At 39.9% G+C, this 26,300-nt stretch overlaps 1 protein-coding gene across 5 annotated transcripts in view; it reads right to left on the reverse strand.

The window, feature by feature from the left end:
• Positions 1-26,300, reverse strand: part of eya1 (EYA transcriptional coactivator and phosphatase 1) — a 59,706-nt gene that overhangs the window by 17,613 nt on the left and 15,793 nt on the right. For 4 of the 5 annotated variants that reach the window (XM_058060172.2, XM_058060163.2, XM_058060169.2 and 1 more), the window contains 9 exons: positions 22,859-22,936; positions 20,629-20,695; positions 20,185-20,330; positions 19,525-19,662; positions 13,628-13,710; positions 13,143-13,329; positions 10,844-10,986; positions 10,213-10,296; positions 5,154-5,243 (listed from right to left, as the gene is read on the reverse strand). In XM_058060172.2, the coding sequence (XP_057916155.2) occupies positions 5,154-5,243; positions 10,213-10,296; positions 10,844-10,986; positions 13,143-13,329; positions 13,628-13,710; positions 19,525-19,662; positions 20,185-20,330; positions 20,629-20,695; positions 22,859-22,936 (1,016 nt within the window). The remainder of the gene's footprint in view (positions 1-5,153; positions 5,244-10,212; positions 10,297-10,843; positions 10,987-13,142; positions 13,330-13,627; positions 13,711-19,524; positions 19,663-20,184; positions 20,331-20,628; positions 20,696-22,858; positions 22,937-26,300) is intronic. The other variant, XM_058060164.2, reaches the window with a different exon arrangement.

Consider the following 26,300-nt stretch of genomic DNA (forward strand, 5'->3'; position numbering starts at 1 on the left):
CCCACTGAGAGGAGAGCTCTGGGGGGATTGGCTGACACGAGAGAAGCCCCCCCCCCCCCCCCCCGAGTTCCCACACAGAACACTCACACCCCAAACCAATGAGAAATCACAATATTTTTATTTTATCTTTAATTGGGCCAAAATGTTACTGATTTTAAAATTCATTTTTTGGTTTAAGTTTTTTTTTAATGACATATGGAACAGTCTAAAAATATAATTTAATAAAAAAAAACAACAGCAAAACTGGAAAAATCTGCAGTAATTTTTAAGAATAAAGTAAAAAAAATATATCATAATTTTATGTGAATAACTGTGATATTATGGATATATATTAAAGTAATAATGCATAAAAGAACAAATAAAGTTTGCAGAAAAAGTTTGTGTAATGACAATAAAGTCAAAATATTATGGTAATAAATTATGAGCAGAAATTCTACAAGAAGAATGTTGAAATAGTTGTGAAATTAAAAAAAAAATCAAAGACTAATGTCAAAATATTCAGGAAAAAGTTGTATTCCAACAAGAATATTTTACCAGAATAAACTTCTAATATTATCAGGAAAAATAAGTAGTATAAGGTTGAATTATTATTATTATTTTTTTAAGGTTGTAAGCTTGGTAATACATTGTAATATGACACGTAACAATTAAAAATATTATAAGAATAAAGTAATAATTATGACCAAAAATTCTACAAGAAGAATGTTGAAATAGTTGGGAAATAAATAAAAAAAAATCAAAGACTAATGTCAAAATATTCAGGAAAAAGTTGTATTCCAACAAGAATATTTTACCAGAATAAACTTCTAATATTATGAAGAAAAATAAGTAGTATAAGGTTGAATTATCTTTTATTTTTTAAATTATTATTATTTTTAATTATTTATTAATTTTATTTATTTTAGTTTTATTTTATTAATATTATTTTAAGTGTAATTTTCACAAAATTAAATTTGGTAATACATTGTAATATGACCAGGAACAAGTAAAAATATTATGGGAATAAAGTCATAATTATGACCAGAAATTCTACAAGAAGAATGTTGAAATAGTTGTGAAATAAAAAAAATGTAAGTTGTAAGTTTGGTAATACATTGTAATATGACACGTAACAATTAAATATATTATGGGAATAAAGTCATAATATAAAACAATCAATAAATTAATTAATAAGTGCATATAATGCAAATATTTTTTTTTTATCTGAAAAAAAATGTAAATATCAGAGTAAATTTTTTGGGTGAATCAGAATAAAAATGTGTGAAACCCCGCCCCCCCAAAAAAAAATGTTGTAGAATAGATTACCATTTTCTGAGCCACCAGTCAAACATGAAACCGCGACCAAACATGAGCGACGTCAGGCTAAAACAGATCCGTGTTCAATCCTTTGTCCCGCCCCCTTTCTTTTTATGACTTTCCTCTGCATCGCCGCTCACCAGCTCCATCAACACACACACACACACACATGAATGCACACCGGCTAAAAGTAGACTTCCGCATGCCGACTACAATGCCAGTTATGCTGTGCCCATGGCTAAAATAACACCCAAACAAGGTTTAATGGATTTGATTTGTGCACCGGCCATATTTAATGTTCCTCTACATTGGCTGGCAGGACACCGGTGTTAAGACTTAGATGGACCCCCCCCCGACCCCCCCACTTCACGCTGCACTGTTAGGCCACTAACTCTGCACCTGTGTTTCTGCATGGCCTCCGGGGTCTCCCTTTATGGCTCCGACTAAATTAGATGGACCATATGCATTTCTGCACATGCTTAAATACATAACTGCTGCTGGCCTCCGTATTTATAGTCGCACTCCGTTTAGCTTCGATGGATGACTGTAAATCAGTGGGAGAGGAAACAGAACTGGTTAGGCGTTGCTGAGAAGCGCCACTTAACACTCGGAAGGAGAGGTCCATACGACTTCCAAGGAACGTCACAGTGTTGTTGGTGACAATCGGGGTAAAAGTCCCACAAGGAAACAAGAATTAATTCATCCCCCCTCATTCATTTTCTACCGCTTTTTCCTCACGAGGGTCGCAAGGGTGCTGGAGCCTATCCCAGCTGTCTTGGGGCGAGAGGCGGGGTACACCCTGAACTGATGGCCAGCCAATCACAGGGCACATATAGACAAACAACCATTCACACTCACATTCATACCTATGGACAATTTGGAGTGGCTAATTAACCTAGCATGTTTTTGGAATGTGGGAGGAGACTTCCTTCCTTCCTTCTTTTCTTTCTTCTTTCCTTGCCTCCTTCCTTCCTTGCCTCTTTCCTTCCTTGGCTCATTGCCTCCTTGTCTTCTTCCTTCCTTGCCTCCTTTCTTCCTTCCTTCCTTCCTTCCTTGCCTCCTTCCTTGGCTAATTGCCTCCTTCCTTCCTTCCTTCCTTCCTTCCTTGCCTGCTTCCTTCCTTGCCTGCTTCCTTCCTTTGTTCCTTCCTTGTCTCCTTCCTTGCCTCCTTCCTTCCTTGCCTCCTTCCTTCCTTCGTTACTTCTTTCCTTCCTTCCTTCCTTCCTTCCTTGCCTGCTTCCTTGCCTCCTTCCTTCCTTCGTTCCTTCTTTCCTTCCTTCCTTCCATCCTTCCTTCATTCCTTCTTTCCTTCTTTGCCTCGTTCCTTCCTTGACTCATTGCCTCCTTCCTTGCCTCCTTCCTTGGCTCATTGTCTCCTTCCTTCCTTCCTTCGTCCCTTCCTTGCCTCCTTCCTTCGTTCGTTCCTTCCTTGCCTGCTTCCTTGCCTCCTTCCTTCCTTGGCTCATTGCCTGCTTCCTTCCTTCTTTCCTTCCTTCATTCCTTCGTTTCTTCTTTCCTTCCTTGCCTCGTTCCTTCCTTGACTCATTGCCTCGTTCCTTCCTTCCCTGCCTCCTTCCTTCCTTCCTTGCCTCCTTTCTTCCTTGTCTCCTTCTTTCTTTGCCTCCTTCCTTCCCTCTTTCCTTCCTTGCCTCTTTGCCTCCTTCCTTCCTAAATGCACTGGAGTTGAATATCCCAGCTGTCTTGGGGCGAGAGGCGGGGTACACCCTGGACTGGTGGCCAGCCAATCACAGGGCACATATAGACAAACAACCATTCACACTCACATTCATACCTATGGACAATTTGGAGTCGCCAATTAACCTAGCATGTTTTTGGAATGTGGGAGGAAACCGGAGTACCCGGAGAAAACCCACGCATGCATGGGGAGAACTCCACACAGAGATGGCCGAGGGTGGAATTGAACCCTGGTCTCCTAGCTGTGAGGTCTGCGCGCTAACCACTAATCACAACATTTTTTTTTTTATTTAATTTTAGTTTTATTTTACAGTAATTGTGTTTTGCTTGACTTTAGTTTTATTGAAGTGTGTTTAACTCCCAAATGGAGCCGTTTGGAAATGAGCTATTAAAGACAGGGATCAACTTAAGCATGATGTTCCGACTCTCGCGGTACACACACACCGTCGTTTGTCTTCATGTAACAACATCCCCACGCCACGCTGAGTCATGAGACCTGGCACGGCGGCCCGCACATCTCTTCGCACTTCAGTATCAAAGAAAACATTTCCTCTCCAGTGAGGTCAGCAGAATGCGGGGACGAGATCACATTCACTAACCCTCCATAAATCACACAGAGACTACTTTATTAGGTACACCTGGGTGGGATTATGCAATCCAGTGCAATCAATATTATTCATTCATTCATTCATTTTCTACTGCTTTTCCTCACGAGGGTCACAGGGGGTGCTGGAGCCTATCCCAGCTGTCTTTGGCCGAGAGGCGGGGTACACCCTGGACTGGTGGCCAGCCAATCACAGGGCACATATAGACAAACAACCATTCACACTCACATTCATACCTATGGACAATTTGGAGTCCTTTTAAGGAGTTGCTTTTTTAATATTCATATTGGTACATGTTTGTATATTTGAGTGTGAAGTTGCTGTGTGATGACTTTAGTGACTGTTATATTGTTGTATACAATATTTTTATACACTATACTGTTATATACAATCACAGGGCACATATAGACAAACAACCATTCACACTCACATTCATACCTATGGACAATTTGGAGTCGCTAATTAACCTAGCATGTTTTTTTTGGAATGTGGGAGGAAATTGGAGTACCCGGAGAAAACCCACGCATGCACGGGGAGAACGTGCAAACTTCACACAGAGATGGCCGAGGGTGGGATTGAACTTGGGTCTCCTAGCTGTGAGGTCTTCACGCTAAGCACTCATCACTAACACCACAAAATGTTAGTATAATTATGTTAGAATGCTAACATGCAAGCATTAGCATGTTCACACCTAGCATAATAGCGCAAAGATCCTATCCCTGAAAATGCTAGAAATGTTTGTATAATTATGTTAGCATGCTAACATTGACGTGCTAGCATGCTAACACCAAGCATGATGGCGCTAAGTGTCTGCATAACTTCATATTTATGAAAATTGTTTTTCATAGAACCCACGCATGCACGGGGAGAACATGCAAGCTCCACACATAGTCGAGGGTGGGATCGAACTCGGGTCTCTTAGCTGTGAGGTGTGCACGCTAACCACTCGACCACCGTGCCGCTCGCAATCAATATTAATTCTGGATTTTTATGGAGTGATTGCATGTAGAAATGTGCTGTAATGCAGTAATTTTGCACATTTTTTATATAAATATTACAGGAATTATGCCTACACTAAGCTAACAGACACATAACAAAATAAATAAGCTGGGATAGGCTCCAGCATACCATACCAATTGTATTTAGATTGATGGATTACTTCTAATGCTACTAGCATTACAATTCACTCCTAGCTCAAATTCGAGTCGGTTCCGTCTTTGCTCGTCCGCAGACGAGACATCTAACGACACACACATGCACCAAGCATGAGCGAGGCCAAGACATGTGGGAAGCAACATGTGGCGTAGGTGGACAGCAACACCAAAACACACAGCATGACATGCAGACAGACAGACGGGGCGGCCGCAGAAAACACTAAAGCCTGACAAATTGCACTGAGTGGGAAGAGAAAAGGCAGGGGGGGGGGGGGGGGGGGGGGGTCGGGAGACTGACAGCACGTGTAAAAGTCACGGTGTCCCTCGGGGGATGAAAAGGTAATGCGTCTCCAATATGAGAGGCTTATGGGCTTTCATAAAAATAAATCATCATACGTCTTACCTCTAAGTCGTTGAAGAATAAATGCGTGTCGGCCAAGTTGAAGATCATTTCTTCCATACGTAGTCCTAATGATACTGACGAAGGTGGATCCTAAGGGGGAAAAAAATACATAAGTAATCATCCCATATGTGTCTTATCACATGTTTTTTTTACATTTTTTTTCCAACACAAGCAAGTGCATACTCCTTGTAACTCATTCAAATAATTTCCCAGCAGGCCTTTCTCATAAAAGACTTGAAAGTGTGTTTACGACGCTGCAGAAACGGACCAGGAACGTCATCAGAAAGGCCACAGACTGGAATGAACGCAGTAAAAAAAAAAAAAAATCATAAAATCTTCCTCGGTATACTTCAATCATTCATTGATTTTCTGGTGCTGGAGCCTATCCCAGCTGTCTTTGGACCCTGGACTGGTTGCCAGCCAATCACAGCGCACATATAGACAAACAACCATTCACACTCACATTCATACCTATGGACAATTTGGAGTCGCTAATTAACCTAGCATGTTAGCAACTAGCATGTTTTTGGAATGGGGGAGGGAGCCTATCCCAGCTGTCTTCGGGCGAGAGATGGGGTATATACACCCTGGACTGGTTGCCAGCCAATCACAGGGCACATATAGACAAACAACCATTCACACTCACATTCATACCTATGGACAATTTGGAGTCGCTAATTAACCTAGCATGTTTTTTTGGAATGTGGGAGGAAACCGGAGTACCCGGAGAAAACCCACGCATGCACGGGGAGAACGTGCAAACGCCACACAGAGATAGCCGAGGGTGGAATTGATCTCGGGTCTCCTTGCTCCTTGCTGTAAAGCCGTGTGCTGACCACTCGGTCGCCGTGCAGCCAAAGTTAAACACACTTCAATAAAACTAAAGTAAAGCAAAACACAAATACTATTAAAATAAAAAAAATAATAAAAAATAAAAATAAAAATAAAAACAAAAATAAAATAAAAATAAAAATAAAAATAAAAATAAAAATAAAAATAAAAATAAAAATAAAAATAAAAATAAAAATAAAAATAAAAATAAAAATAAAAATAAAAATAAAAATAAAAATAAAAATAAAAATAAAAATAAAAATAAAAATAAATTTAAAAAAGTAAAATTAAAAGTAAAACATCAAATACTTCAATCACTGATTGCCAAAAATATATCAATGTATTGTAAATGGAAATATATAAAAAAAAATAACATGATTAAAAACCCCTTCAAACTCCAATTAGCACAAAATACCGAGATGCAAAAAAGTTCTCATGGACTTATTTCTTGCAGCTGCATCGGGAGTGAAACCAGGCCTGCCAGGACCAGAAGCAGGGATTACCGAGCTAAACCACCTGAAGACACACCTGAGCTTTCTACTGATTAGCCGTCGTAGCCTATAGCGCTTAGGTTTTCACTAAAGATGACAGCAGGGCAGCCACACAAGAAGCTCAATCCCCTTCCACTTCGGGGGGCTTTAGGACATGGGGTGTGCAAGGGGCGGCCCATCTGTGGCCCTCAGGTTATTGGGTTAAAAAATGAGGGGCCATACGTATATACTGGAAACTCGGTTCTTCCTGTCATATTAAATCGATAATAATACCGTAAATAAACAATAACACACACAATGCTACTTGCAGATAGTACTATTTACACATAACAATACTCACTAATACTCGCAAATAACACATTTTTTCCCCTCTAACCTAAAAAAAATTATTACATACAGTAATGCTACTAGCAAATCATGCTAACTTCAAATACTTGAATGAAAAACCCAAATGCAAAAAACTTTGGCCCCATGGCGGGTTATTTCGTCATTAATTTATTGGGCACTCCAGTTTGCGGATAGGGACGGGTTTGTTGTAGTCGATTGAGACATTGCCAACAATTTTAAATCCTCTCAATTAGCATGAATTTTTAGCGCCATTTTTTTTCCAACAAAAAAAAGAAATACTCGCTGAGATGAAATCCAAACAATCAGCGAGGAAATACAAGCCGGTGGTCCTCCGGCACCACCTGCCTCGAGATGTCAGTGCCATCCACGTAGGCCGCCGAGCTGACCCCCCCCCGTCATCGTGTCCAAACACCCCCACATCTCCACCTCCTTTAAGCTCCGGCCCAATGGCATTACAGCTGGCTTTAGCCGTCAAAAGCTTTGTGGGGGCGGGCTGCTGCCTTGATGCCAATTAAAAGAGCTGATAAGAACAGCGTGGTGTTTATGTGGCTGGAAGAGAGGCGGGGAGTTGGGGTAGAGTGGGGGGGGGGTCACCGAGTGTTAGGGAAAGTGAGGATACGCGCCTATTTATAGTGATTACAGGGAAAATGTGTTTTGTTTACGCCACTGAGACAGGGATGACACCCAGACGGGGTCAAGGGGGTGGATGTCGGGTTTATGCTTGCCTCCATTATTATTGCTGGAGTGTAATTCTGTTCAAAATGGTCAAAAATGTCAAAGCAGTGAGTGGGACTCTTGCTGCTGTCACATCCTATATACAAGCAGATGAAACGGGGCCCTTATGGAGGCGGGTGTGTTTCCTGCTTCAGACGCAGGAGACCCTCCATGTGTGTGTGCGTCCCTCATGGGCTGCTACTTGGCATAAGCTCGTTCTCTACCCAGCATGCCGGGCTTGGGAATAAAGTAAATAAACAGTGGAGGGTCGTGGGGCAGCCCCTTCTTTCACCCCCAAAACAAAACAGTGCCCCCATCATACCAGAACAAAGGCGCACAGCGATGGGGCTGCAGACGCTAAGATCTTTGACATATGGAGGAGAAATATGTCAAAAAGCAGACACCTCCATAGTCAAAACAAGCCGTGACTAAATAATGTCAATTCGTTCAGGGTAAAAAAAAATAAAAAAAAAAGTAAATGAAGGAGAGGAAGTCATGAGAATAAGATTCGGCCTTATTTCCCAAATCAAGTTTGTTTGCAAAGTTTAAATATGGAGACGCAATTTACATGGAATAATAAATATGAGACTAGAAAAGCAAACATATCATCTTATGAGAATGCATAAGGAAAATAGCTTTGCTGTATCATGAATAAATACAGGAGTTCTAATGGACAGGAGACATTTCAAAGCAACAAAGGAGGTCAGATATTGGCTTTTTGGACAAAAAACGATATTCTCTAATATATCAGTCGATACCGATATGTGTCACTTCTTTTTACCATTGGGAAAAAAACTGACATCGATATCAACCGATATTGCTTTTTTTATGATGATATCGGTAGTCTGTAATCTGTGCAATATTAAAATCACCAAATCAATATGTGGAGTCAAATACCGTATTTTCTGGACTATAAGTCGCTCCGTAATATAAGTCACACAAAGTCAAAAATGCATAATTAGGTAGAAAAAAAACATACATAAGTCGCTCTGGAGTATAAGTCGCACAAGGCCAAAAATGCATAATTGGGTAGAGAAAAACATACATAAGTCGCACTGGAGTTTAACTCGCACAAGGCAAAAAATGCATAATTAGGTAAAAAAAAACATACATAAGTCGCACAAGGTCAAAAATGCATAATTAGGTAGAAAAAAACATACATAAGTCACTCCGGAGTATAAGTCGCACAAGGCCAAAAATGCATAATTAGGGAGAAAAAACATACCTAAGTCACACTGGAGTATAAGTCGCACAAGGCAAAAAATGCATAATTGGGTAGAAAAAAACATACATAAGTCGCTCCGGAGTATAAGTCGCACAAGGCCAAAAATGCATAATTAGGGAGAAAAAACATACCTAAGTCACACTGGAGTATAAGTCGCACAAGGCAAAAAATGCATAATTGGGTAGAAAAAAACATACATAAGTCGCACCGGAGTATAAGTCGCACAAGGCCAAAAATGCATAATTAGGGAGAAAAAACATACCTAAGTCACACTGGAGTATAAGTCGCACAAGGCAAAAAATGCATAATTGGGTAGAAAAAAACATACATAAGTCGCTCCGGAGTATAAGTCGCACAAGGCCAAAAATGCATAATTAGGGAGAAAAAACATACCTAAGTCACACTGGAGTATAAGTCGCACAAGGCAAAAAATGCATAATTGGGTAGAAAAAAACATACATAAGTCGCACCGGAGTATAAGTCGCACAAGGCCAAAATTGCATAATTAGGTAAAAAAAAACATACATAAGTCGCTCCGGAGTATAAGTTGCACAAGGTCAAAAATGCATAATTAGGTAGGAAAAAAACATACATAAGTCGCTCCGGAGTATAAGTCGCACAAGGCAAAAAATGCATAATTAGGTAAAAAAAAAACATACATAAGTCACTCCGGAGTATAAGTCGCACAAGGTCAAAAATGCATAATTACATAGAAAAAAACATACATAAGCCGCTCCGGAGTATAAGTCGCATGAGGTCAAAAATGCATAATTAGGTAGAAAAAAACATACATAAGTCGCTCCGGAGTATAAGTCGCACAAGGTCAAAAATGCATAATTAGGTAGAAAAAAAACATACATAAGTCGCTCCGGAGTATAAGTCACATTTTTTGTAATTTATTTTCCAAACTACTTGACCAAAACAGACATTACGTCATCTTGGAAGGTAAGTTCTAACAATAAAAGAATAGAGAACAGGCTGAATAGGTGTAAGATATGCTAACACAATGCTAACAGCTACACAAAAAATAAACATGAACAGAAAAGGTGTCCAGTCTTTATGTAACATAAACAGTTTTTTGATTTATAAGTCGCTTGAAGTATAGGCAGTTTTACTTTCTTTTTGTTTTATTTTACTGTATTTGTGTAGTTTTACTTTACTTTAGTTTTATTGCGTTTATTGAATTGTGTGTTTAACTTCGGCTGCACGGCCGATTCAATCCCACCCTCGGCCAAATACGGTTAAAAATTTTCAGAGAAAGGCTCACTTAAATGTGTCACTAGACGCCCATGCGCAACTGGTGCAAGGCCCCCTGCAGCCGTGCCCCAAGCAGCCATGCACGGCTGCAACAGCTGCACGGACAAAGCACCGCCAAAACCCCTCCAAACGCTTTTGTGCCTTATATATATATATATATATATATATATCGTCATAAAAAACGTCCACTCACCCGTCCGTATCTGTTGGCGTAAGAGCCCGTGAGCAAGGAATGGAAAACGATGATTGTTTCATCCAGGTCCCAGATGAATACTCGCTGGAGAAGCAAGGGGGGAGTTTTCGGTGTGCAAGGAAGGAGGGAAAGAAAAACAAAAAAAAAGAGGCAAAATCAATGGTGCACTCTGTCGGGCTTGCAAGGTGATCCTCCTGGTCAATAAGGCCAGGAGCGTGTATTCGCGCACCCGCAGGGACCGTCGGTCCATTTGCTCGGCACCGCAACACTCCTCTTCCACTCCTTGCCCTTTACATTAGCGTGATCAATAATGACAAACTAATTAACTAGATATGTTAACATGCAATGATGCAATCGCTTCAAATTCATATCCTATTAATGAGGAGGAATTTTTTGACAATAAATATACATAATTCACCCCAGGGATGACTTCACTTAATGACTTATTAATGAAGCAAGAACTTATATATAAAATATATGTGAGTCATTATCCACAATGCATTCATTATTGATTCTTCCCTTTAATGAATGAGCGTCCATCATTAAAGGCAAAGTGTCAGCCATATTCTAAGTAGATTAATGTCCCCCGGTGCCTCAGCCGTCTGTCGCCAAGGTAGCCACCTCACCCTACCTCAAGGTCGGAGTCGGGCGGCGGTGATGGGTTGTTGTTTCTTCTCCCCCGGCCACGTGACTTTCCATCCGAGGCCCGGCGCAATCGATCCGAATCTGAATCTTTAATGGGGGTTGATGGACTGTGGATGGTACTGTACTCTCCTGGAAGGGGAAAAGGGAAGGGAAGACGGAAGAATGATGGCGTGCTTTTTGGCAAGGACGTTTCAATCGTCCGGAAATGCAACTTTTCATGATGTTCTAATAATAATATGTGTCACTCAAGTCTGATTATGAGCAAAAATGCATAATTATTAACTTGTTTGATTGACTTTTAGGAGACAAGATGCTCAAACGCTTGCTTTTTAAATGAACCAGGCTTCGCTACACACCTTAAAAAAAAAATTCATCTATAACATAGGATGTATGTAAAAAGTGTAGAAACGGGTACATTAATGCTTCTTGGAGGCACACACAAGCATGGATAATCACAGCTCATTAGCATTATAGCTACAGACATTTTGAAGCGTCCATTTTGAAGCATGACTGTTCTGGAAAATACTTTTTGCCCAGTAGTTAGTATGGATTAAGTATTTTTTTTCCCACGCCAACCATCCGTGACTTTATGGACCTTGCTTTGCACACCGGGGAACACAAGCTGGAAAATTAAATGCATTTTCCCCACAAAGCTGCAAGCATAGAATATAATTTTTCTTAATGCCTTGTAATAATGCTATGCTGAATAATTAAGATCCAGGTAAAGCCACTGATGTTAACTCAGTATCTGATGTACTTTTATCCATATCTTGTAATTTTGCTTGATGGCGGCCATATTTGTTATTTTACCAAAATTTCTGCCTTTTATGTGGAGCGTTTCGGGAGTAGGAGCTTTCACATGGTCAAATTAGACCCGAGGCAGAATGTTATTTGAACCTGAATTTAATTAGATGCATGTTTTGGACTCATATGAATCCATGGGAAACTAATTGTTCAATAAAGTAATAAAATGTAAAAAAAAAAAAAAATCCGCCTTAGAAGGCAGCAGCTGTACCATTACACCACCAGGGACTCAATGAGTAGGTCACTTTTGCCGACGTATTCACCTTAACATAAATTTTGTATATAAGTAATGCTCAGATTTTGCATCAAATAGGCGTCCTTTACCTTATAAGGCAGCAGCTGTACCATTACATCACCAGGGACTCAGTGAGGTCACTTTTGCTAACGTGTTTTCTATAACACCTTAACATAAACTACACAAATTAGTGCTCAGGTTTGGGGTCAAACCAGCGCCCTTTACCTTATAAGGCATCAGCTGTACCATTACACCACCAGGGACTCAATGAGTAGGTCACTTTTGCCAACGTATTCACCTTAACATAAATTTTGTATATAAGTAATGCTCAGATTTTGCATCAAATGGGCGTCCTTTACCTTATAAGGCAGCAGCTGTACCATTACATCACCAGGGACTCAGTGAGGTCACTTTTGCTAACGTGTTTTCTATAACACCTTAACATAAACTACACAAATTAGTGCTCAGGTTTGGGGTCAAACCAGCGCCCTTTACCTTATAAGGCAGCAGCTGTACCATTACACCACCAGGGACTCAATGAGTAGGTCACTTTTGCCAACGTATTCACCTTAACATAAATTTTGTATATAAGTAATGCTCAGATTTTGCATCAAATAGGCGTCCTTTACCTTATAAGGCAGCAGCTGTACCATTACATCACCAGGGACTCAGTGAGGTCACTTTTGATAACGTGTTTTCTATAACACCTTAACATAAACTACAAAAATTAGTGCGCAGGTTTGGGGTCAAACCAGCGTCTTTTACCTTATAAGGCATCAGCTGTACCATTACACAATCAGGGACCAAGAGGTGTATATGTATAGTTTGTCAGCATGTTTTCTATAACGAATTAACATAACTCAAATATACTCTCAAGGAATGGGACTGAACTAATACTTTCTACCTTAGAGGGCAGCAGCTGTACTGTTACACCCACGGGCACTGACAAGTGAGTAGGTCAATTTCGCCAACATAGTTTCTATAGCAAATTAAGTGAATTCTAAAAAGTGCTCGGGGATGGATTAAACCTGTGCTCTTTGCCTGAAAAGGCAGCAACTGTAGCATTACACCACCAATGACTAGTAGATGAGCAAATACTTTCTTTTTTGTGTTTACATGTTTTCTACAACAAATTAAGATAATTTTGCTGAAAGATGATACTGGACTTGCATCCAATGCCTTAGAAGGCAGCAGCTGTACCATTACACATCGCACATTAATGCACACAAAACGAGGGCCCTAATACCTGGAGGGTTCTCTGTGAGAGCCTGGCTGGTGATGCCGGCAGGAGGTTCCTGGAGGGTGTAGGTGGTCGTGGTGGAGGGCGTGCTGGGACTGGTGTTGTTATTCGTCATGTAGGGCGAAGTGTAGGGCGAGCTGTTGTAATACTGGGCGTACTGACCCTGGCCGAAGGCTGGGTAGCTGGGATACTCCTGTGGGAAGAGAGATTTTGATCACAGGGGTAAAAAAAAAAAAAAAATGGTGGGGTAATGTAATGTGAGATATGCCCTTCACTATAGTTGCTACTTTACAGTGAGGCTTCCAAAAAACATAAATGCAAACATATGTCAGTTCTGTCCCACATCTGGACTACCATCCCTTGTGGGTTTTGTTGCCCTCTGTGCCACTCCACATACAAAATAGGAGGTAAACTTGACTGATTTATGCTTTATGGATTAAAATATAACATTTTAGCAAACACAACAACCGATAACAAATAGTCACAAGTACCTGTTGCGTGCTGTTGAAGCCTGTAGAGTTTGTCAGGGAGTTGTTCCCTCCGTACAACCCTGACGTTGTTGTGAAATTACCACCTGGAACAGTTCATGAAGATGAAAAGTTTATTTTGCACATGCTTAAGTACTGAAAACTTATTAAATAATAGAAATAATAAAAATAACTTAATATAGATGATATTTGAAAATAAAATAAAATACAAAACAGAAGAAAGAAAGGCCTAAGGCAGGGGTCTCAAACTCAATTTACTTGGGGGCCACTGGAGCTAGGGTCTGGGTGAGACTGGGCCGCATCAGGTTTTCAAAAAAAAAAAAAGAAAAAAATTCATTTATTAAAAACAAAAATTTTTTTTAAAAACTTGGTTCCGATTTTCTACAAGAAAGCTCTGATAAAACATTCCACTGTTCTCAAATATCTTACTTTTTATTTTTGTACACAAAATAAGATAAAAAAAATAAATAAACAAATCAAGAATAAAGAAAATCAATCAGTAATAAATAAATAAATATAATAATAATAATAACACGGCAAAGAATAAAAACTTGAGAAACCACATATAGATTATTAATTATATAAATTATTTTTTTCAGATTAAAATTACCAAAGCATTATTAGAGCCCTGTAGACATGACAAAACACGACTATAGTCACATTTATACTTTAATTTACAACATATTGCGCAACTGCAGGGTCTTGAGACACATGCTAACTCGCAAACTAGAGAGCTAGCAACCTAAACGGTAGTACTTCAAGTTATTTCCTTTAAACTTAAATAGCCAAAAACTTACCACTTCCACACGGATAGGGAGGATAACTATTAACAGTTATTTAACCTTTAACATGAACATGAATCAAACAACATTCAACTTTTATATCAAGGCGGGGGCCTCAAACTAGTGTCCTGCGGGCCACATTTGGCCCGCGGGCCGCGTGTTTGAGACCCATGGCCTAAGGGGTATCCCTGAATGGTGACTTTATCTTTCCCCTCTTCCTCTCTTATCAGCGCTGATGAATGAGAGTGGGGAGAAAATGTGGCACAAGGGGCTGTTGTGTGGGGAGCCACTGGAGGGTAACGTGTGGGGAGGTTGGGGGGGGGGGTTGGGGGGGGACGGATCTGAATGCGATGAGAGGAAAAGGTGGGCAAGGCTGACATCCAGCCTGAATTCATATGTATGTTTCTCTTTTTCACTTGCTCAAAAGGATGATCCCTCCTGGGTAATTAAGTCATTCAAAGAGGGGCGACTGATAGCATCTAATGGCTTAATAATATACACGGCGTGTGTTATATAGAGTTGCTGTGGGCGCCTCCGGGCTCGAGCCTTTCAGCCGCGCTCCATCTGTACTTCAGTGGAAAAAGGAGCCGACAAAATCAAATGTCACATAAAAGGATATTTCTTGTATGTGATTTGTATTCAAGTGAAAAATTATACATTATTTGGGTTGTGGAGTTTGGATGTGGCATTTTTATACCCGGCATAAGAAATGACAACAATAACTTCTGACATATAAGACAAACACCCCTGAGTGGAAACAGTAATAAAGTTTTAATAAATAGAGCCTGTGCTTTATTTGTATTCATATCCATTTAGCAGGATTTATATGCCATATTAGTGTGATAAATAATAAAGTCATACATGAATTTTAAAAAAATTATAGTAGTTTGATTTATTATCATTTTCATTGCATGTTTAAACTTTATTTGTTGTGAATTTTGTAAATTTTTTACAAGGGGTTCTCGCAAACTGATGGTGTAATGGTACAGCTGCTGCCTTTTAAGGAAGAAGTTGCGACTTTCATCCCATGAAAAAAATGCTAGTTAGTTTGTATTTCTATAACATATAATACATATAATAGTTATATATAATAGTTTGATTTATTATCATGAAAGGGCATGAAACTCCCTCTTGTTTGTTGCCGGGTAGAAAAAAGGTGTAATTACACCCACGTGTATTATATTATTTTATTTTGAGGCCAAACTAATTATCCTTATTTTTTAGTGCCAAATACAAACTAACAGCATTTTTTTTCATGGGATGAAAGTCGCACCTTCTGCCTTAAAAGGCAGCAGCTGTACCGTTACACCATTATTTACCCCTTGTAAAAGCATGAATTTAAAAAGAAATGATAGTAGTTTGATTTATTATCATTTTCATTGCATTTTAAAACTTCATTTGTTGTGTATTTTGTAAATTTTTTTGTAAATAATGGTGTAATGGTACAGCTGCTGCCTTTTAAGGAAGAGGTGCGACATTCATCCGATGAAAAAAATGCCGCTAATTCGTATTTGGCACTAAAAATAAGGATAATTTTATTTTTAGTGTCAAAATAGTGCTAGAAATAAGGATAATTTTATTTTTAGTGCCAAATACAAATTAACAGCATTTTTTTCATCCAATGAAAAAATTAACAATTTTTACAAATTAAATTATTTTTTTTCATTGGATGAAAAAAATGCTGTTAATTTGTATTTGGCACTAAAAATAAGGATACATTTATTTTTAGTGCCAAATAAAAATTAACAGCATTTTTTTCATTGGATGAAAAATATGCTATTAATTTGTTAATTTTGCCAAAATAGTGCTAGAAATAAGGATAATTTTATTTTTAGTGCCAAACACAAATTAACAGCATTTTTTTCCATCGGATGAAAGTCGCACCTTCTGCCTTAAAAGGCAGCAGCTGTACCATTACACCATTATTACACCAGTTTGGCTTTAAAATAAAATAATCTAATACACGTGGGTTTTTTTTCTACCCGGCAACAAACAAGTGGGAGTTCCTTTCATGCTCTGACCATTGGTCCCATCAGTAGTGCCCTCCCACACCGTGACAAACATGAATCAGGTTTTCAGATGAAACAGGAAGGAAGGAAGTAAATGACGAAAAAGTAGGAAAGAGCAACGCTTTGGTTACGTTTCCAGCAATTAAAACACAGGATCTTTTCACCTTTTTTTTCCATTCTGGGCCCTTGCCGGTTATTTTGTTTTTCAAGGTCTTTCCAAGGGTTGGGGGCGGGGTGGTGTTTAAAACCGAGTTCAAAATGGAGTGAAAGTCTGACAGAACGATCAGGAAAAAAGTCAGAGAGGCTGCAAAGGACAACAAATTAGCCCCAAGCGCGGTTCAAACGGTCATAAAAGTTCTCGCTGGCAGGGTTTTGAGGCTTTCTCCGCGGAGAGCGAGGAGCCACATAAAAGCCGAGGGGGACCCCGCTCGGGCCCCGGCGAGAATGGACTCATGCTGTTCGGAGTAGTGGTGCTGGGGAGGAGAGGGGGGTATTGTGGTTCCCCCGGGGGCATGTTTTCTCTCTCTCTCTTTCTCTCTCTTTCTGTCCTGCTCCAGTTAGTTCACTCAGTCAAGACCAGACATCCACCCCTCCCCGACTGCCTTCTGGCTCCACAATTGGAAGTCCATTTGCTTTGCTTGATCAGTCCCCTTGCCATGGGCTATGTCTATCATCAGCGCACAATATTTGTAGCAGAAGTTTGTATGCCCCACTTGGGAATACCCGATCAAGTCCAGATGGGGTCTTTTTTTTTTTTTTTTTAAAGAGGCTTTGGCTTGTGGCTTGCACAGACAGAATGCAGGAATCCAATTATTCACCAAATTAGCATCTGTTCAAACCCTTCTTACATGTACACTAGACCAGTTGGGCAGAACCCCCCGACTTAAGGCGACTTTAGCACCCACCGTGGGCATCGAACATGAAAGCAAAGAGCAGAAACATGAATCTAATCGGTCAGTCGGTCGCCTTGACAGCTGGTCACAAGCTGAAAAACATATGAAAAAAAAAAAACGCTTCTTTGGTTTGGGGCACCACGGTGCCTAAGGCACCTCACTCCAGGCGGATCAATAATCAGCCAATCTGTCACGCAACATGGCAGCCAATAGTCGCAGATAGCGGCAAAAACCCAGACCAGGCAATGAGCGTAATACTTGGAAGACAAATGGGCACATAATGCTGTCAGCGGGAGTAAAACCGCTAAGAACTGCGAGCACATACCCCCCCCCCTGACCCCCCTTTCTCGGTTTGCTTGTGATCCACTGAAAAAGGACCCTACCCCCGCATCTGGTATTTACTGGAGTATCTTCAACGACCAATACAGGTGGAACTTTTGTGGTGTGGTGACTCTGAACTCCATTCCAACTGACAAAGAAGCGGGGGCTCGTCTTTATTAGCTTCAAGGCTATAAATCTCCGCAGTCCCGATGCTTAAACAAATACAAATATGATCACAGGGAGAGGAAAAACAAAGGCTGGGGAGTCGGGTTGAGTTGGGGCCGGTGCCTCCTAAGTGCCGGCCATTTTTCCATCTGTGTTGATTCTTCTAAGAGGGGAGGGATGTGAGTCTTTTGGGGCCATGTTGGGAAGGAGTGGGGTATTAAATCAAAGGCAGGGAGGTATTTTCTGTAATCGCCTACGAATGGCGCGAATTCGCCTGATATGGACGAGGCGAAAAGTTGGTCCCCGTAAACCAGAGCCAAGTCGTCCTTGATTTATATGTACAAACCAACAGGTGCCACAAAAGGTTTTCCTCCGATCCAAGTCCGAGCTTAACATTGGATGACCCTGCGAAACCTGGTTCAATCCCTGGGAGTTCGATCCCCAGGAGCTGACGATGCGGGTTACATCGGTGAGGTTTAGAGGGGTGGGTGTTACGGACTCGTAAGAGTACGTTGGTAAACCTCAAACATTGACATCTTAAGGGTCGTGCTGGACCTCGAGTTGACAATCAGTGTTTTTAGCTCATGACTCTCAAATACTGGTTCGATCCCTGGAGATACAGGTGGGTCAGGGACGGACAAGGTGGGTTACATTGTTCCCTGGACCCGGATAAGAGGTTGAGTATAACGGATGCTAGCTGTATATGTTCGTAAACCTCACTCCATGACAACTGAAGAGTTGGACTTCTAGTTGACAGTCTGCATTTTTAGTTCTTGAACCCTGGTTCGATCCCAGGGTGTGTGCAAGGACGGACAAGGTAGGTTACATTGGTCCCCGGACTCGGATAAGAGGTTAAGTGTATGTTCTAAACGTCACTCCTTGACAACTGAAGTGTTGGACTTCTAGTTGACAGTTGGTGTTTTTAGTTCTCGGACCCTGGTTCGATCCCTGGATGTGTGCAAGGACGGACAAGGTGGGTTACATTGGTCCCCGGACCCGGATAAGAGGTTCAGTATATGTTCTAAACGTCACTCCTTGACAACTGAAGTGTTGGACTTCTAGTTGACTGTCTGCGTTTTTAGTTCTCAGACCCTGGTTCGATCCCTGGATGTGTGCAGGGACAGACAAGGTGGGTTACATTGGTCCCTGGACCCGGATAAGAGGTTGAGTATCACAAATGCTAGCTGTGTATGTTCGTAAACATCACTCCTTGAAAACTGAAGAGTTGGACTTCTAATTGACAGTCTGTGTTTTTAGTTCTCTGACCCTGGTTCGATCCCTGGATGTGTGCAGGGACCCACAAGGTGGGTTACATTGGTCCCTGGACCCGGATAAGAGGTCGAGGATCACGGATGCTAGCTGTGTATGTTTGTAAACCTCACTCCTTGACAACTGAAGAGTTGGACTTCTAGTTGACTGTCTGTGTTTTTAGTTCTCAGACCCTGGTTCGATCCCTGGATGTGTGCCGAGACGGACAAGGTGGGTTACATTGGTCCCTGGACCCGGATAAGAGGTTGAATATCACAGATGCTAGCTGTGTATGTTTGTAAACGTCACTCCTTGACAACTGAAGAGTTGGACTTCTAGTTGACAGTCTGCATTTTTAGTTCTCGGACCCTGGTTCGATCCCGGGATGTGTATACCATTCGGGTTACATTGATCCGGTGATCCGGATGGGGGTAACAAATGCCAGATACAACCCAAAAAAACAGTGTCTTCACACTCCTCACCTTGCATTTGGTAGCTGTAAGGCGCCTGCCCCGTTTGCGGCGTGTTGAACCCGGAACTGTAGCTGAGAAAACCGGTCTGCCCTGGCGACTGGGACTGGCTCAGGCCACCTTCTGTCTTGATGCCTGCCCACAATGGACCTAAATCGGTTAGCGACACCAGATCGGTTTGATGCACTTATAACAGTTGTCAGTTTAAATGACACTACAGTATGTTTACATGCAGTTTTGGACCTTAACTAGATTGTGTTGGACTTTTTTACGATTAAATACAATATGCTAACATTAGGCAGCAGCTGTACCTTTACACAATGACTACGAGTCTCACAAGTCACTGGAAAAGTCATACATTTAGCAGCAAACAACGTTTCGGAGGCCAATGATCGAGTTAGTGTAGAAACATAAAAGAAATCCGATTAATCCGATTAATTTAGTGCATGTAAACGTAGTCAGTGAGCTCAATGAGGACAATGGAATCAGACTGATTCAGCATTGTTTTATTACAGCTTGTGTTTATCAAAAACGCACACGTTAGTCTCCTCAGGAGAACATCCAGGGAACTAAACAGCAACTCAGCACATTTGCAACTCAAACAGCTGAAATTACGGGAATATTGTCATGTCACTTTCAGGGGAAAAAAAAGCGGAGAGATGAGTTTCTTACCATAAGCCGAGATGCCATAAGGCTGGCCGGGCTGGGGGTAGCTAGCATACGCCGCGGCCTGCTGCATTCCTGTGGTGTACTGCGTCTGTCCGTACGCCGCCATATTTTGGGATGAAGGAGTTGGAAGAATATGCGGATATGTCCTGCTGTTTGAAACAAAAAAAAAGGAAGCAGCTGGAATTTTCTTCCCCAAAAAAACAAAAAACACTCAAACTAACTATGCTGGCTGACAAATTCGAACGATGATATCGCATAAGTTAATATACATCATAAAAAAAACAACCACTTTTGCAAGATAAAGAACATTTGGAGGTACACAAGCTGCAGACATCCCGGCAAACAAACCCGTATGAAACTTCACAATCTGGCAGAAGGATCGAATTAAATCCCCAAATGAAGTTAGACGCTGCTTATTTATTTGAGGAAAAATAAAAGAAGCCTTACTTGGAGGGGTAAATCTGCGGAGAGAACTGGTGAGTTTGTCTTGGGCTGAAGCCACTGCTTCCAATTGCTGGGGAGAGTTAAAAAAGACAAGAGCGCGTTTTAAACACTAAAGAAGCAAGGTAAATATTTTTTTTTTTTGCCAACAGGACCTCGGCTTTTTCCAAGGAACCAGTAATTACGCCGCACGGCTATTTATTTGGCTAACCTTGCTAAAGGTTGACAAGACGGAGCGTAATAATGAAGTCAAATAATCAGGTTAGGAAGAGCGGGCTTTTTTTTTTTTTTTTTTTTCTGACTCATTTTGTGGAGGAGATTGTGCTACCATGGCAACCGCTGGTGTAAACACTCACCAAGTGATCGGACCGCCCACATGGGCGTAAACTTTTGATACACAATTATAGTAATAAAAAATATAGAACTTAAAAACAACAACAACAACAACAATAATAATAATAATTCATTTTCTACTGCTTTTCCTCATGAGGGTCGCAGGGAGTGCTGGAGCCTATCCCAGCTGTCTTTGGGCGAGAGGCGGGGTACACCCTGGACTGGTGGCCAGCCAATCACAGGGCGATAATAGTAATAATAATAATAATAATAATAATACATTCATTTTCTACCGCTTTTCCTCACGAGGGTCGCAGGGAGTGCTGGAGCCTATCCCAGCTGTCTTTGGGCGAGAGGCGGGGTACACCCTGGACTGGTGGCCAGCCAATCACAGGGCGATAATAATGATAATAATAATAATACATTCATTTTCTACCGCTTTTCCTCACGAGGGTCGCAGGGAGTGCTGGAGCCTATCCCAGCTGTCTTTGGGTGAGAGGCGGGGTACACCCTGGACTGGTGGCCAGCCAATCACAGGGCGATAATAATAATAATAACAATAATAATAATAATAATAATAATAATTCATTCATTTTCTACCGCTTTTCCTCACGAGGGTCGCAGGGAGTGCTGGAGCCTATCCCAGCTGTCTTTGGGTGAGAGGCGGGGTACACCCTGGACTGTTGGCCAGCCAATCACAGGGCGATAGTAATAATAATATTAATAATAATCAAAAATGCTTCTAAGCCTGCCAGTAAATAGTTAGATTTCTCTAAATAAATTGTTTGATTAATTAATTGGGTTTTCCCAATTATTTAATTAATTAGAAATAATAAAATTATATAATAAATAAATAAAATTATTATTATAAATTAATTATTAATTAATTGTTTTTTTTTACCAATTATTTAATTAATTATAAATAATAAAATTATATAAATAAATAAAAATATTATATATTTTAATTTATAAAAAATCTTATACATATTTTTATGTATGTATTTATTATATTTGTATGTATATTTATTAGAGCATTGCTTTCTTTCAAAATTAAGAAAAGAGTATTTTCTTGTTATTTTTTATGCTAGAAAAAAATTCAAACCATTTTTTTTTGTGGAATAAAATAAATTAATTAATTTACATTACATTTTTAAGATGTCCAAATGAAAAAAAAAAAAGACAATAATAAGACTAATTCTAATATTAGAATTCTCACTTCATGTGAGAACATTTGAATGAAAAATGTAAATAAAAGTAACAATCCACATGGCAAAAATGTCTCCTTCATTTGCTGCGTTGTCAGTTTTGACTCTTGCGTGTCATCGCTTGAAACGCACAAAATAATATGGCTGTACTTAATGTAGCGTCATTAACATGGACGCCATGCAGCAACTGTCACACAGGATGCATCCCCGCTCGCCCCGGTTTCCCCCTCGCTGGTGGTGGAGGATATGGGATATAAGATTACTAAACCCTCCAACAAAGGGCTGTGTGTGTGTAAAATAGTGACAAGATGTACGCTTTTGACTTGTTATTCAGTTTTAGAGTGTGTGTGTGTGTGTGTGTGTGTGTGTGTAGCGCTTCAGTGTGGGGAAGGAAGGTGTGAAAAGTTCGCTTAACGGCCCCCGGAGAGCGAGGGGCCAATGGGAGGCCTTGTCATTCCACCGCATGTTAGAATTCAGCTCTCTGTGTTCGGCATGGGAACACACACACACACACACACACATATATACAAATATATAAAAATGCTGACGGAAGCAAGGAGCAGTGTCTTGTTCTTAAACACACATACACACACTTTATTGGCAGGGACACTTCCTGAGCTTATCAGGCAGCCATCTTTCACTAGTCGCTTCTACACAAACACACACAAACACACACACAAAATGTACACAATCCTCACCTGATCCAGAGAAGCTGTCCAGAGAGGTGTCTGCTACTGTGGCGGCTATTTCGCTGCTGCTCATTGGCTCGCTTTTAACTGCAAAAAAAGTTGGGGGGGGGGGGTTAAAAAAAAAAAAGCCACGTTGTCACAAAAAAAAAAAAAGCACAACATCTGAAAGTGATTGGAGTTGCACACACACACACACACACACAACACACAAAGTCTCACATTTTCACATTTAGCAAAGGGATTTTGGGAGAATGTAAAATAAAAACAGACCTGTCAAGGAAAAGGGGCGGGGTCAGGGGGGGTGCATTTTCCAATTAAGCGTGTACACAATACCGTTATCATTTTAATATTACTTGGTTATATTGTTATTTAGGGATGTCTGATATTGGCTTTTTTGCTGAATATGCCGATATTGCCCCGATAACGATATCACCGATATCGATATATGTGACATGACACATTTCCTTCGGTGGAATGAAGACGTATTAAATATCGGTTTTCATTATCGGGAAAAAAAAAATCCAATATCAACCGATATAGCATTTTTGTGCTGATTTCAACCCGATACCGATAATTATCAGACATAATTATCCCTATTGTTGTTGTTTTAATGTTGCAAGCTAGCTAGGTCCTATTGAAAAAAATGAAATATCGGTTTTCATGGTCGGGAAAAAAAAAATCCAATATCGACTGATATAATATTACTTGGTTATATTGTTATTTAGGGATGTCTGATATTGGCTTTTTTGCTGAATATGCCGATATTGTCCCGATAACGATATCACCAATATCGATATATGTGACATGACACATTTCCTTCAGTGGAATAAACACATGATTTTCATGATCGGGAAAAAAAAATATTATTATTATCGATGATATAACATTTTTGTGCTGATTTCGATCCGATACCGATAATTATTGGACATCCCTATTGTTGTTGTTTTAATGTTGCAAGCTAGCTAGGTCCCATTGAAAAAAATGAAATATCGGTTTTCATGGTCGGGAAAAAAAAAATCCAATATCGACTGATATAACATTTTTGTGCTGATTTCGATCCGATACCGATAATTATCAGACATCCCTATTGTTATTGTTTTAATGTTGCAAGCTAGCTAGGTCCCATTGAAAAAAATGAAATATCGGTTTACATGGTCGGGAAAAAAAAAATCCAATATCGACTGATGTAATATTACTTGGTTATATTGTTATTTAGGGATGTCTGATATTGGCTTTTTTGCTGAATATGTCGATATTGTCCCGATAACGATATCACCGATATCGATATATGTGACATGACATATTTCCTTCGGTGGAATAAACACATGATTTTCATGATCGGGAAAAAAAAAAATCCATTATCGACTGATATAACATTTTTGTGCTGATTTCGATCCGATACCAATAATTATCGGACATCCCTATTGTTGTTGTTTTAATGTTGCAAGCTAGGTCCCATTGAAAAAAACGAAATATCGGTTTTCATGATCGGGAAAAAAAAAATCCAATATCAACCAATATAACATTTTTGTTCTGATTTCGACCCGATACCGATAATTATCGAACATCCCTATTGTTGTTGTTTTAATGTTGCAAGCTAGCTAGGTCCCATTGAAAAAAATGAAATATCGGTTTTCATGATCGGGAAAAAAAAAATCCAATATCGACCGATATAACATTTTTGTGCTGATTTCAATCCGAAACTGATAATTATCGGACATCCCTAAAAACAAAATATCGGTTTTCATGATCAGGAAAAAAAAATCCAATATCACCAATATCGACCGATATAACATTTTTGTGCTGATTTCGACCCGATACCGATATTTATCGGACATCCCTAATGTTGCAAGCTAGCTAGGTCCCATTAAAAAAACAAAATATACCCGTGCTATATCAAGGAAGGCACACGATAAATTACAACCACAGCAAAATCCGTTGTCGTTTTACGTTACCAAATATAGTCTGACATAGTACTCAGGTGATTTAACGAATCTACTATAAAGATTGACACATGTCATCCATGGCTGGATTGTTGGAAAATAATAACAATTAAATTTTTTTTCAGGGTTCATTTATTTGGTTTTGTTTGAAATAACTTGAAACGTTCAGAATGGATTCGGATGAAAATTTGGAAAAAGGAACTGTCAGAAATGGGATGTAGAAGAACTTTTGAACTCAAAAATTTTGGCGGTGATCCAGATCCCCTGTCTGGATTCAGGGATTTTTTTTGAAAGGATTCTTCAACATTTTTGCTTGTAACTCCATAAAAAATTCTTAGAGCGCTTGGACAAAAGTTGACTATGCAACAGGCTATACAAAATATCATAGACTGATCCAAAAAAAAGTCTTTATGTCCCCAGACGCGTGGCTTTACATAAAATAATTGGGAACCACTGTATTTGGGATCTATATAGTCATTTGTTGCATGTAAAAGTAACACGCAACGTTTAAGTCGACCATCATTCTTAAGATTCATGTGATGATCCGTAGGATTTGTTGACAACCAAGCGTAACCGAACTGTCAAAGATTTTCCAGGGTTCATTTATTTGGTTTTGTTCGAAATAACTTGAAACGTTCAAAATGGATTCGGATGAAAATTTCAGGAACTGTCAGAAATGGGATGTGGAAGAACTCAAAAATTTTGGCGGTGATCCGGATCCCCTGTCTGGAATCATGGATTTTTTTGAAAGGATTCTTCAACATTTTTGCTTGTAACTCCATAAAAAATTGTTATAGCACTTGGACAAAAGTTGACTATGCAACAGGCTATACAAAATATCATAGACTGATCCAAAAAAAAAAGTCTTTTTGTCCCCAGAGACGTGGTATTGGGAACCACGGCATTTTTTGCTTGTAAAAGTAACATGCAACGTTTAAGTCGACCATCATTCTTAAGATTCATGTGATGATCCGTAGGATTTGTTGACAACCGAGCGTAACCGAACTGTCAAAGATTTTCCAGGGTTCATTTATTTGGTTTTGTTCGAAATAACTTGAAACGTTCAGAATGGATTCGGATGAAAATTTCAGGAACTGTCAGAAATGGGATGTGGAAGAACTCAAAAAATTTCCGGATCCCCTGTCTGGAATCATGGATTTTTTTGAAAGGATTCTTCAACATTTTTGCTTGTAAATCCATAAAAAATTGTTAGAGCGCTTGGACAAAAGTTGACTATGCAACAGGCTATACAAAATATCATAGACTGATCCAAAAAAAAGTCTTTTTGTCCCCAGAGACGTGGCATTGGGAACCACGGCATTTTTTGCTTGTAAAAGTAACATGCAACGTTTAAGTCGGCCATCATTCTTAAGATTCATGTGATGATCCGTAGGATTTGTTGACAACCGAGCGTAACCGAACTGTCAAAGATAACGCATTCGCGTGTAAATTCACTTTAAATGCGTAGCGGCCGATTTGTGACCTCGGCTGTCTGGCTGAGCTCACTG

This window comes from Doryrhamphus excisus, linkage group LG7 (assembly GCF_037039965.1).
Source record: "Doryrhamphus excisus strain RoL-2023G ecotype Guam linkage group LG7, RoL_Dexc_Guam_v1.1, whole genome shotgun sequence".
NCBI classification, from domain to species: domain Eukaryota; kingdom Metazoa; phylum Chordata; class Actinopteri; order Syngnathiformes; family Syngnathidae; genus Doryrhamphus; species Doryrhamphus excisus.